This window comes from Silurus meridionalis, chromosome 7 (genome assembly GCF_014805685.1).
Source record: "Silurus meridionalis isolate SWU-2019-XX chromosome 7, ASM1480568v1, whole genome shotgun sequence".
Taxonomy (NCBI): Eukaryota; Metazoa; Chordata; class Actinopteri; order Siluriformes; family Siluridae; genus Silurus; species Silurus meridionalis.
This window is the reverse complement of record NC_060890.1, coordinates 25675836-25689499: the sequence shown is the minus strand read 5'-3', so window position 1 is coordinate 25689499 and position 13664 is coordinate 25675836. Positions and strand designations below refer to the sequence as shown.

The following is a 13664-nucleotide window of genomic DNA, read 5'->3' as shown; positions in this document are numbered from 1 at the left end:
CACTGATTTGCTGTTACACTAAACTGTCACTATTTGGCTGTTACACTAAACTGTCACTATTTGGCTGTTACACTAAACTGTCACTGATTGGCTGTTACACTAAACTGTCACTGATTGGCTGTTACACTAAACTGTCACTATTTGGCTGTTACACTAAACTGTCACTGATTGGCTGTTACACTAAACTGTCACTGATTGGCTGTTACACTAAACTGTCACTATTTGGCTGTTACACTAAACTGTCACTGATTGGCTGTTACACTAAACTGTCACTGATTGGCTGTTACACTAAACTGTCACTATTTGGCTGTTACACTAAACTGTCACTATTTGGCTGTTACACTAAACTGTCACTGATTGGTTGTTACACTAAACTGTCACTGATTTGCTGTTACACTAAACTGTCACTGATTTGCTGTTACACTAAACTGTCACTAATTGGCTGTTACACTAAACTGTCACTGATTGGTTGTTACACCAGACTATAAAGAATTATCCCGCATAAGCAAACAGGAAATAATCTGCATTAAATAAAGTAGCTCAAAGTTTGCCTCTGCTGCTCTGATACGAACCCGATCTGTCAGAACATCCAGAGAGACAAACTGAAAGGCCAGGACGGGGATGAGTGTAGCTGAGTGTCCACATGCTGCCAGCTCCTGAAACACACACACACACACACACACACACACACACACACACACACACACACACACAAACACGGGATACAAACTTAGCTAGTTATTTTAAATTGATATAGAAGTTAGTAGGAAGTTACTTGGTAGTTTTTAAAGGTTAGTTATTAGTTAGTAGTTTTTAATGTTAGTTGGTTAATTAATTAGTCAGTTTATTACAAGTTCACTTTCTTCATAAAGTTAGTTACTTAAGTACTTTTATTTTTAGTTTTACTTAATACTTTAAAAACTGGTTAGTTAGGAGTTACTCAGTAGATTTTAAAGTTGGTCAATTACAAGTTTGTTGGCAGTTTTAAAGTCTTTTTCTCTACACAGGAAACGCTGATTTTTTAAGGTTTATTTGTTGGTTAGAAATGACTTATTTGATGCGTTTGAAGTTTAGCTTCCTAAAAGTTAAAAGTAAAAAAAAATGAAATGCAAAATAATGAACACGTGCAATAAGATATCAGGCAGAGGGGTCAGTAAGGTGGCAGCCAGTGTGGTGGCAGCCAGTGTGGTGGCAGTCAGTGTGACTGTGGTGGCAGTCAGTGAGAGAGTGTGGTGGCAGTCAGTGTGACAGTGTGATGGCAGTCAGTGTGACAGTGTGGTGGCAGTCAGTGTAGCAGAGTGATGGCAGTCAGTGTGACAGTGTAATGGCAGTCAGTGTTACAGTGTGATGGCAGTCAGTGTGGTGGAATACAGTGTGTTGGAAATCAGTGTAGCAGAGTGAGGCAGTCAGTGTGACAGTGTGATGGCAGTCAGTGTGACAGTGAGGTGACAGTCAGTGTGGTGGAATACAGTGTGTTGGCAGTCAGTGTAAGTGTGGTGGCAGTCAATGTAGCAGAGTGATGGCAGTCAGTGAGAGAGTGTGATGGCAGTTAGTGTGACAATGTGATGGCAGTCAGCGTGACAGTGTGATGGCAGTCAGTGTGACAGTGTGATGGCAGTCAGTGTGTTTGGAATACAGTGTGTTGGCAGTCAGTGTGACAGTGCGATGGCAGTCAGTGTGAGTGTGTTGGCAGTCAGTGTGCTGGAATACAGTGTGTTGGCAGTCAGTGTGAGTGTGGTGGCAGTCAGTGTAGCAGAGTGATGGCAGTCATTGAGAGAGTGTGGTGGCAGTCAGAGTGACAGTGTGGTGGCAGTCAGCAAGACAATAGGTTTGCAGTCAGTAAGAGAGTGTGGTGACAGTCAGTGTAGCAGAGTGGTGGCAGTCTGTAAGAGAGTGTGGTGGCAGTCAGTGTGACAGTATGGTGGCAGTCAGTGAGACAATAGGGTGGCAGTCAGTGATAGTGTGTGGTGGTGGTCAGTGTAGCAGAGTGATGGCATCAGTGTAGTGGCAGTCAGTGTTACAGTCAGAATACCAGTGCACTAATAACAATAATGATCTTACCTTGATGTATGGATCTGCTCCACTCTCGCTCTCCCGGGGTTCCTTTAACAAGAGCACCTTCATTCTTTCACCTTCAGCTGCAAAACCGAGAAACACAGTGTGACCCAGGGGGAGTGTGCATGCTTATAAACGGTCATAAGCAGTGAGTAAGCACAATTCACACAGAACAACGCCTTACTATCAGCACACATGGACCACACTGATAACACTGAGAGAACTGAACACAGAGCCATGCATAAAGCTTCCACACCACGTGGTTCCTCTAATGTATACAGCAACAACAACACGTGACTACAAATACATTTTAATCAATTTATACAAATACCTGCAGTTCCTATTCACCACACGAAGAATATTTACTTTATACTTTATTTATTTATCTCATTTCAGACAGTATCTAAACCCAAAACATGATATAACACAATATAAATATATAATATACTTTCTATACTGGTGGTTGCGTCTATAATTTAATTTCAGCTGTAAACTAAAGGAGAGCGCCATTGCTTTCAAAATAAGAGCTCGAATTTGGTAAAATCGCACGTTGCAAGATTTATTAATGTCATTAAAGTTTTATTTAAAAAAGTTTTAACAATTTATCTCTAAAAAATATTTATCAATGCATATTTACTACAGAAATCTATTAAAAAAAACAATATTATTATTCTGAAGAAATTTATATTTCCCGGTCGAGACACTTATTTTAGCAAACCAACCAGGAAGTATTTTGTGTTTTGCCTTGAAGTAACGACTTCTAATCAGTGATTGGCTAGTACGCCTCGGCTTTCTGAGCTGTGATTGGTTACCTGGACATAAGGTGCAGTTAGAGGGCGGGGCATCAGAACCGAACGTGTTCATCAAATGAATCTGTCACTCGAGTTCATTTATTCTTTTAGACTGAGTTTATTAAAAGCAAAGGGATTAAAAAAAGATGAATGAGACATTATTTTCAGGGCTTTTCGACTTCGAGAGGAAGTTCGATGAAAAAGTGGCGTTTAAATGGTTTGAGGAAAACTGGTGAGTGAACTCCAGTAAACTAAATCACGTGATCAATCAATTCATGATCAATTAATGATCAATCACTTGGTTTATATTCGATATTATAAGGTATATTTTAATCATCACAACGTAATTGTTTTTAGTGTTTTATTCATTCTAAAATCAATTAATCAATTTGTCAATCAATCAATTAATCAATTGATCTGTCTGATTGTGGATCTGTGTATCAGTGTATATAAGAAGGCTGCAGTGTAACAGTAAAAGTAATAAAACACATTAAAAAAAGCTGTTTGAGGGTAAAAACAGCAAAAACAAACTTCCTTCACCTCCTAGAGCTTTTCAGTAGATCTGATGAAGTACTTTTACCCCACAGTAGAAGGTATTTGGGGAATGTGTATAAATCTGTCTGAGATAATGTCTGTCTGAATATTAACGCCACCTGGAATCTGTCTACAGGGGAGTCAGTCTGTCTGTCTTTAACCCTGTCTTTCTGCATTCCTGTCTGTCTGTCTGTCTGTCTGTCTGTCTGCATGCATTCTGGGATGTTTATCTGTGGGCTTGTCTGCCTTTCCATCTCTCTGTCTGTCTCCCTATATGTCTGTCTGTCTGCATATCTAATATCTTACTGTGGGTCCGTCTGCGTATCAATCTGTCTGTCTTTTCTTTTATCAGTCTGTCTCTCTGCATGCTTATATGTATTTTTATGTTTGGGCTTGTTTGTGTATCTGTCTGTGTCCCTATATGTCTGTGTGTCCGTCTAACTGTGGGTCCATCTGCGTATCAGCCTAATGTCTGTCTGTCTGCATGTTTATCTGTATTTTTATGTTTGGGCTTGTTTGTTTATCTGGCTGACTCCCTATACGCCTGTCTACCTGTCTGTTCACCTGTAGGCTTTCCTGCCTTTCCATCTTTCTCCATATATGTCTATCTGTCTGTCTGTCTCCATATATGTCTATCTGTCTATCACTTTGTCTGTCTGCATGCCTACTCGTCTGTTTATCTGTAGGCTTGTCTGTATCTCCATCTATCTCTCTGACTGCTTATGTTCTTATATGCCTGTCTGTCTGCATGTCCACCTGTCTGTCAGTCTGTTTTTTTATATGCCTGTCTGTCTGCATGTCCACCTGTCTGTCTCTCTGTGGGTCTGTTCATCTTTCAGTCTGTCTGTCTGTCTTTTTATATGCCTGTCTGTCTGCATGTCTACATGTCTGTTTCTGTGAGTTCATTAGCCTATTCATCTGTCTGTCTTCTAAAAACCTGATTGTCTGCATACCTATGAACCTGCGGGTCTGTCTGCCTATCAGACTTCACTTCTGTCTGCCCGTCCTCCTATAAGCCTGTCTGTCTGCATGCCTACCTGTGAGTTTTTATGTTTGGGCTTCTCTGCTCTGACTGTCTTTCTTCCTATATGACTGTCTTATATATGAATATATTCCTGCTTGTCTGTTTTCCTGTATAACCATCTCTAGATGGTTCAGGATGTTTGCAGCATCTACTTCTTTAAAGGTCCATAATCTTCATGAGGTGGGACGTGACTGGGGCTGGAGCAACCTCAGGATGCCTCGGGATGGGGAGAGAAAGAGAAGCAGTGGAGAGGAATTAGCGTAGCTGCTGTACATGATATTAACAGCACAAGTTGATAATGTGCATATGATCAGATGTTCTAAAACACAAACAAACATCCATCTAAATGGAGGTTGAAATGCTGGAACTTCTGTGTACTGAATTTTGTGCAGATGAGCAAAATCTCTGTTTTATCAGAATTTAATAATAGAAAGTTATGAGTCATCCAGTCTTTTAATTCTTTGACGCACTCAGTTATCCGAGCCAATTGAGTGTATCGTCTGATTTTGATGAGATGTATAGCTGGGTATAATCAGCATAACAGTGCAAGCTAAATCCCATGTCTTCTAATAATATTTCCCAAGGGAAGCATGTATATTGTGAAAAGCAGCGGTCCTGGAACTGAACCTTGTGGTACCCCATAATTTACTTGCATAAAGCGATCTAGGAGAAGATCGTGATCTATAGTGTCGAATGCAGCACTAGGAGCTAGTAAAACTAACAGAGGGATGAAGCCTTGGTCTGAAGCTAAAAACAGGTCATTAGTGATTTTAACTAGAGCAGTTTCTGTGCTATGATGGGGCCTGAAACCTGACTGAAACTCTTCAAAGATATTGTTCTCTTGTAAGTATGAACAGAACTGGGCAGCAACAATCTTTTCTAAAATCTTAGACATAAATAGGAGATTTGAAATGGGTCTGTAATTTAAAAGTTTATTTAGATCTAAATGAGGTTTCTTAATGAGGGGCTTAAAACTGCTAACTTGAGGGGTTTAGGGACGTGACCTAAAGATAGTGAGGAGTTAATAATATACAGAAGAGGATCACCAGCTGTATGTAAGACTTCCTTCAGTAGTATTGATTTAATGGGATCTAACAGACACGTTGTTGATTTAGCTTTAGTCCATAATAGACCTTTAAACACTGCCCTTGCGGGTGTGTGCTGGTGCCAGTCTGTGATGTATTGGACCGTGGGTCGACAGGGCAGTGAGCTGTGGCGAACCCCCTTAGTGAACAAAAGAGTTCAGGTGGAGAATAACGTTTATCTCAGGTGTTTGTCCTGGCTGTGATTCAGGTTTTATATCAGGCGTGCTGTGGTTGTGTTATTTGTCTTCAGCAAATATTAAATATACAGGGTGCCAACAGTTTTGAAACCAGAGTTTTGAAGAAGAATTTTTGGAGATTGAACTGCATGAATGGAAGTGCCTTCATTATAAATTTTCACTTTATCTATTCTATTTTCATGGACTGGGACAATAATTTTGGAATTAATTCTATTGCTGTATACTGTATGGCTGTCTGTCTGCCTGTCTGTTGGGCTGTCTGTCTTTCTGACTGTCTGTTGATCTTCCTCCTGGCTGGTTGTCTCTCTGTCTGCCTGTCTGTCCCACATTCTTTCTCATATCTACTTGTAGCTATCTGCCTGCATGTCTGTCTGCATGTCTGTCTGTCTGTCTGTCTGCCTCAAAGTTTTCTGATTTTTCTTATGTGTCTGCTTGTCTGCTGGACTGTCTCTATTGCTTTTTGTCTGTCTGACTATTTGACTATCTTTTTTCTTATCTTCCTGTCTGCCTGTCTGTCTCCATACTTGTCTGTCTGTCTATAGTACTGTCTGTCTGTTTGTCTTTTTGTTTGTGTACCTGTCTGTTGGTCATTTTATTGACCTGTCTGTCTGTACTCTTTCCTGCCTGTCCACCTGTCTGATACTCCTCCTTTATCTGTCTGCATGACACCGTGTCTATCTAACGGTTTGTCTGTCTGTCCATCTGTCTTTCAGTTTGTCGGCCTGCCTGTCCACCTGTCTGTCTTTCCTCCTTTATCGATTGATCATCTCTCTGTCTGCATGACACCTTGTCTCGTATAACTATCTTCCTGTCTCTGTGTTTCTGTATACCTGTCTGTCTGGAAATTTATCTGTGTGGCCATCTGCCTATGAGTCTGACCATCAGTATACCTGTCTGTCTGTCTGTCTGTCTTTCTTTCTTTCTTTCTTTCTGTCTTTCTTTCTTTCTTTCTTTCTTTCTTTCTTTCTTTCTTTCTTTCTTTCTTTCTTTCTTTCTTTCTTTCTTTCTTTCTTTCTTTCTTTCTCTGTGAGTCTATCTGTCTCTCTCTGCTTGCCTGTTTTCCTTTACACCTGTTATTCTGCATGTTTAACTGTCTGCCTCTCTGTCCATTCCATGCTTGTCTGTTTTCCTGTATGCCTGTCTGTCTCTTTTCTCTGAATGTCTGTCTGCATACCTGTGTGTCTGTCTGCTATACATCTGCCTGCCCTTTGATCTATCTATCTATCTATCTATCTATCTATCTATCTATCTATCTATCTATCTATCTATCTAGCGATCTATCTAGCGATCTATTTGTGTGGTCCATCTGCCTATTTATCTGTCTGTCCACCATATATATATATATATATATATATATATATATATATATATATATATATATATATATATATATATATATATATATATATATATATATATATATATATGAGTGTGTGTGTGTGTGTGTGTGTGTGTGTGTGTGTGTGTGTGTGTGTGTGTGTGTGTGTGTGTGTGTGTGATACAGGACCACATCCTTTGTTCTGTCTGCTCTATACGCCGTGGTTATTTTCCTTGGCCAGTACCTGATGAGGGACAGACAGAAGCTGGACCTGCGTGTTGCACTGGTGCTTTGGTCCTCCAGCCTGGCTGTGTTCAGGTGAGTTCAGGGGCGGGGTTTATGAGGGAACGACAATAAGTGTGTTATTTTATAATGTTTATTTCATTATCATACTATTTTCAAAACACTCCTGATGTACTGTTCTAGAGTCTGTGTTAGGAATATGACCTGTTACTATAAAAACAAACACCATAAAGTGAGTAATTGAGTCTGCAGTGTCAGCCTTAAAGCTGTGACTGTAAATGTAACTATAAAAAATGATGATGAAGATGATGATTTTTTTTTATCATTTTTGGAGGATACACATTACACAATAACTCAAACAAAATACCCACTACATTGTTAATTGATATGATCATTGATATTATTATAGTTATTGCAATTATTTAATATATTGCATTATTAATACCTGTCCAAACAATCAAAAAACTACAAATTGTATTTAATTAGCAGTTAAAAACTGCATATAAATTAATTATAAAGTAGAAGTTATATTTTTATAAAGATCTTTTGATAGGGCAAAGTTTTATAAAATGTTCTAATGGGGTTAAAGGTCAGATAGAAGGATCTTCTCACGGAGAATTTGAAACATCTCGTGTTATATAACCAGGATTATTTTCTGGTCAGTGTGAATGCTGGATTGTGATTGGCTGCAAGAAGCACATCTGTTAATAGTGGATTGTGATTGGCTGGAAGGAGTTCAGGTGTGAGTTCAGAGTGTGGAACATGCATCTAGTCAGTTGGATCTGCTGCTTATAAACACCCGTAACCATAGTAACATCCAGTTCCAGTTCCATCCAGCATAAGACAATGATTGTACACATTTCCTAATGACCCCACTGAGCACCATGGAGCATGTGGTAGGACTTATATGGTGAATACAGGGTTTTTGAGAAATGGCTCTCTCTCAAAAAGAGAAATTTGGAGACGGAGTGGAGAAGAAAAAACTGTAATAAATGGACATTTGGTGTTGAGGACAAAGTTCCCTTTGGAGTCTGGTTCCTCTCAAGGTTTCTTCCTCATACCATCTCAGGGAGTTTTTCCTCGCCATAGTCATTACGAATAAACGTATACATTCAAACTTTATAGCCTCTTTATCTCTGCAAAGCTGCTTTGAGACAAAGTCCATTTTTAAAAGCATTCTGCAAATAACCGTGAATTATATTAAAAACCTTTAAATGAGAAAAAGAATGAAAAACAGCACCAGGAGTAAATTCCAACAGCTTTATTATTAGTATAGATGCAACACAGTGGCTCTGACGATCTAATGAGTAGTATATATCAAATAAATAAGGAGAATGAAGCGTTATTGTGATCCATTCAGTCAGTTTTTCTCTGCAAACTTCAGACAGCTTGAACTCTTCAATGCTATAGTTGTTTGCTGAACAACGTGTTTCGTCTTCAGTATAATAGGATCAGTGCGTTCAGGATCGTACATGCTGCACCTTCTCAACACCGGTGGGTTAAGACAGAGCGTGTGTGACACCAGCTTCTACAGTGCCCCCATCAGCAAGTTCTGGGCCTACGCCTTCACCCTCAGCAAAGTACCAGAGTTTGGTGAGGTCATATTTTTATTTATAGAATAAACATAAGTTTTAGTTTATTCTTTGAGCCTCAAATGGTTCTGTTTGATTCTGCCAGCAGGTGAATTGATATATTTTATAACTTTAATAAAGTTATATATTTTGTATATATTATAATGTTCATACACACACACACACACACACACACACACACATATATACATATATGGGGATCACAGAACCGGAATTTGACAGCGGATCGGTCGAAACCCGGGTTAACAAAGACCGCCACAGGTATCGTTAGCCAACAGGGTACCAGTGGAAATTGGGCTACTGTTGGCTGTAGGAGGAGAAGGAGAGGAGGAAGACGTCTACAGAGACGGCAGGGAAAGGAGAAGTGGAGGAGAGTGGAGGTTCAGGTTGGTACTTTAAATGTTGGTACTATGACGGGTAAAGGGAGAGAAGTAGCTGATATGATGGAGAGGAGAAAGGTAGATATGCTGTGTGTTCAGGAGACCAAGTGGAAAGGGAGTAAGAGCAGGAACATTGGAGGTGTTTAAACTGTTTTATCATGGTGTGGATGGAAAGAGAAATGGTGTAGGGGTGATTCTGAAGGAAGAGTGTAGTGGAGGTGAAGAGAGTTTCTGATAGGGTGATGAAGGTGGAAGTTGAAGGGATGATGATTACATGTCATCAGTGCCTATGCTCCACAAGTGGGCTGTGAGATGGAGGAGAAGGAAAAATTCTGGAGTGAGTTGGATGAAGTGGTAGAAGGTGAACCTAGAAATGAAAGATTGGTGATTGGGGCAGATTGTATTGGGTATGTAGGGGGTGATGGTAGATATGGTCTTCAGGAGAGGAATGTGGAAGGGCAGATGGTGGTAGATTTTGCTAAAAGGAAGGAAGGTGAGTGAGGTGAGATTGAGATGGTTTGGACATGTGCGGAGGAGGGACATGGGGTATATCAGTAGGAGAATGCTGAGGATGGAGACACCAGAAAGGAGGAAAAGAGGAAGACCAAGGAGGAGGTTTATGGATGTGGTGAGGGAAGACATGCAGGTAGTTGGTGTGAAAGAGGCAGATGTAGAGGACAGGGGGGATGGAGACGAATGATCCGCTGTGGCGCCCCCTAATGAGAGCAGCCGAAAGAAGAAGAAGAAGAAGAAGAAGAAGAAGAAGATATGTTCTATATTTTATATTTTAATGTGTAAACTTATATCTTACTTTTAGCAGAAAATAATCTATTTTTCAGCTTAACTCAATGGACGTTTCGCTCTCTGCCACCAGCTTCTCCTCATTTCATATAAGATGATATATAAGACACAGTAAGACCAGAAAAGACCATGTAAGTAACGATAAGGTCAGTCAAAATAAGACCAGACCAGACAAAACAATGACTAGACCAGACCAGACAATACAACGACTAGACCAGACCAGACAAAACAATGACTAGACCAGATAAGACAAGACAACGACTAGACCAGACCAGACCAGACAAAACAATGACTAGACCAGATCAGACAAAACAATGACTAGACTAGACCAGACCAGACAAAACAATGACTAGACCAGATCAGACAAGACAACGACTAGACCAGACCAGACAAAACAATGACTAGACCAAATCAGACATGACAATGATCAGAACAGACAAGACAATATAAGACAATAAGAATAGATAAGACACAATAAGATCAGAAAAGGCAATAAAAGACACAATAAACTAGATTAGACAATATAATATAAGACAAAATTAGACCAGACAAGGCAATATCAGACACAATAAGACACAGATAAGACAATATAAGATCATATAAAATATAACACAGTAAGATTAAATGAGATAATAAGAAAAGCTTAAGACAAGATATAATAAAACAGGGTAAGAAAATATGAGACAAGATAAGACAAAAACTACAATAAACATGATTTTTGGTTCTGCCTCATGTCCCCCACAAACAGGAGACACGGTGTTCATCGTTCTGCGTAAGCAGCGTCTGATCTTCCTGCACTGGTACCACCACATCACGGTGCTGCTGTACACGTGGTACACCTACAGTGAGAGAACTGCAGGAGGCTGCTGGTTCATCACCATGAACTTCACCGTGCACTCACTCATGTACAGCTACTACGCTGTGAAAGCGGCCGGCCTGCGCCTTCCTCGGCCCTGCGCCATGATCATCACCATCCTCCAGATTTTACAGATGGCTCTGGGTCTGATGGTCCTCGGGCTCGTGTACCGCTGGAAGAACGACACGGTGTGCAGATCTACAGAGAGCAACATCACCTGGGGCTCGCTTATGTACCTCAGCTACCTTCTGCTCTTTGCTTCCTTCTTCTACCAGTCCTATATGAAGGGAGGGAAGAAGGACACGCCCACAGAGAGAAAAGCTAAAGCTGAATAGAATGTCCTGGGCAGGAGAGGGCGCTGCTTTTCTGTCCAAATCTCCAACTAATCCAGGGTTTGGGTTATAGGACCTCAGGGTGTGTGTGTGTGTGTGTGTGTGTGTGTGTGTGTGTGTGTGTGTGTGAAAGAAACATAGCCAGTACACAGGGAGCAGGTTTACACTAACAGATGTTTTGCACATTCTTAAAGTAATGACTTAACATCCAATGATATCTATCTATCCATCCATTTATCCATCCATCCATCCATCCATCCATCCATCCATCCATCCATTCTTACACTATACTCATCTACCCATTCATCCAATCATCTGTCTGTCCAGCCATTTATCCATCTCTTAATGAATCTAACAGTATACTGAAGATGTTTATTTATTCATCTATCACTTCATCCAGCTATGAAGCCAAAAGTCTTCCCATCCATCCATTCATCCATCCATCCATCCATCCATCCATATATCCATCCATTAATAAATCTAATAGTTTGTTTATCTATCATCCATCCATCCATCCATCCATGACTCTAACAGTGTACTCATCCAACCATCTGTCCATTTATCCATCCAAACATGAATCTGTCAGTATATACAGTACATCTGTCCATTTAACAGAATATCCCTCTACCCATCTATCCATGAATCCATTCACTAATCCATCCATTTATATGCATTTATTTTTCTGTGTGCATTTCTTCATTTATCATTCTATCAACCAGAATTACATCCACACATTCATCATCTGTCCATCCATTCAGTTATCTATTTATCTGTCCACCTGGCAATTTATCTATCTATCCATCAGTATGTGTATCAACAAGTACTGTCATTCTGAGCTTTTCTTTTAAACTGTTTTATGTTTAATAAATTTTTTATTTAAAAAATCCATTTCAGTGTGTTTTTATTGTCATCACATGAACATCTACTCTAACAGCTGTCTGAAAGAACTGGAGATTATATTATGTTTTATTTATATATAATATATACATGTTTATTTATTTTCATTGTGGTGCTTTTGGCCTACAGCTAATAAAAACCCAAAATTTAGTATTTCAGAACATTTAATATTACTTAATTTTATAATAAAATAAAATAAAAAGATTTTTAACACAGAAATGTTGGACTACTGAAAAGTATGATCATGTACAGAACTCAGGCGATCGGTCTGTGACTCTGCTGTTGTGTTCTGGAAGCCCAGGTTGCTCTGATAGCAGCTTTCAGCTCTTCTACGTTGTTGGGTCTGGTGTCTTTTCAAGGCTCAGGAAACCTTTTCAGGTGTTTTGATTTAATGAGCTGATTAGAGTCTGACATCATGAGTCTCCAATATTGACCTTTTTTACAATATTAAAATTTTTTGGGTTTTGTACACCACAGTAAATATTAACAATGTGTTTTATACACAATAGGAGTTCACAAAGAGTTTTCTTTATTTTCATGACTATGAAAATTGTAGATTCACACTGAAGGCATCAAAACTATGAATTAACACATGTGGAATTATATATGGAATTATATACATAACAAAAAAGTGTGAAACAACTGAAAAATGTCATATTCTAGGTTCTTCAAAGTAGCCACCTTTTGCTTTGATTACTGCTTTGCACACTCTTGGCATTCTCTTGATGAGCTTCAAGAGGTAGTCACCTGAAATGGTCTTCCAACAGTCTTGAAGGAGTTCCCCGAGAGATGCTTGGCCTTTGTTGGCCCTTTTGCCTTCACTCTGCGGTCCAGCTCACCCCTAAACCATCTCGATTGGGTTCAGGTCCGGTGACTGTGGAGGCCAGGTCATCTGGCGCAGCACCCCATCACTCTCCTTCTTGGTCAAATAGCCCTTGATGCCTTCAGTGTGACTCTACAATTTTCATAGTCATGAAAATAAAGTAAACTCTTTGAATGAGAAGGTGTGTCCAAACTTTTGGTCTGTACTGTATATATAAATAATTTTTATATACACACACAGAGATAGATAGATAGACCTACCTCTTCCTGAAATACCTAAATTAGCACTTGTAGAATTCGAGTTATATTTATATTGAGTGTGTAATCTTGCGTACCAGTGTAGATTTATTCATTACTAGAGATTTAAAGCACTTTTGTACGTCGCTCTGGATAAGGGCGTCTGATAAATGCCACAAATGTAAATGTAAATGTAGATAGATAGATAGATAGATAGATAGATAGATAGATAGATAGATAGATAGATGGATGGATGGATGGATGGATGGATGGATGGATGGATGGATGGATGGATGGATGGATGGATGGATGGATGGATAGATAGATAGATAGATAGATAGATAGATAGATAGATAGATAGATAGATAGATAGATAGATAGATATTAACATTAGATATACGGCTTTGCAACCTGAGCTCTGATAACAAGCCAGATGATCCCTTTCCTCTTTAATCTGGAGGATGTGGTGTCCATGGTTTCCAAAAATAATTTCTAATTTT

The 13664-nt window shown here is 39.5% G+C and overlaps 2 protein-coding genes across 2 annotated transcripts in view; one reads left to right on the top strand and one right to left on the bottom strand.

The window, feature by feature from the left end:
* The window catches only part of uros (uroporphyrinogen III synthase), a 9609-nt gene extending 7056 nt beyond the window's left edge, over positions 1–2553 (bottom strand). Inside the window, exons 1-3 of the mRNA XM_046854325.1 lie at positions 2387–2553; positions 2062–2138; positions 573–656 (exon numbers count right to left, since the gene is read on the bottom strand). Of these exons, the coding sequence (XP_046710281.1) occupies positions 573–656; positions 2062–2124 (147 nt within the window). The 5' untranslated portion in view covers positions 2125–2138; positions 2387–2553. The remainder of the gene's footprint in view (positions 1–572; positions 657–2061; positions 2139–2386) is intronic.
* Positions 2554–2881: 328 nt separating this feature from the next.
* Positions 2882–12096, top strand: zgc:92749 (Elongation of very long chain fatty acids protein 6-like). Its single transcript, XM_046854324.1, has 4 exons — positions 2882–3078; positions 7191–7322; positions 8689–8840; positions 10769–12096. Exons 1-4 carry the CDS (start codon positions 2993–2995, stop codon positions 11209–11211), a joined length of 813 nt encoding a protein of 270 aa, XP_046710280.1. The 5' UTR covers positions 2882–2992; the 3' UTR covers positions 11212–12096.
* The last annotated feature ends 1568 nt before the right edge of the window (positions 12097–13664 follow it).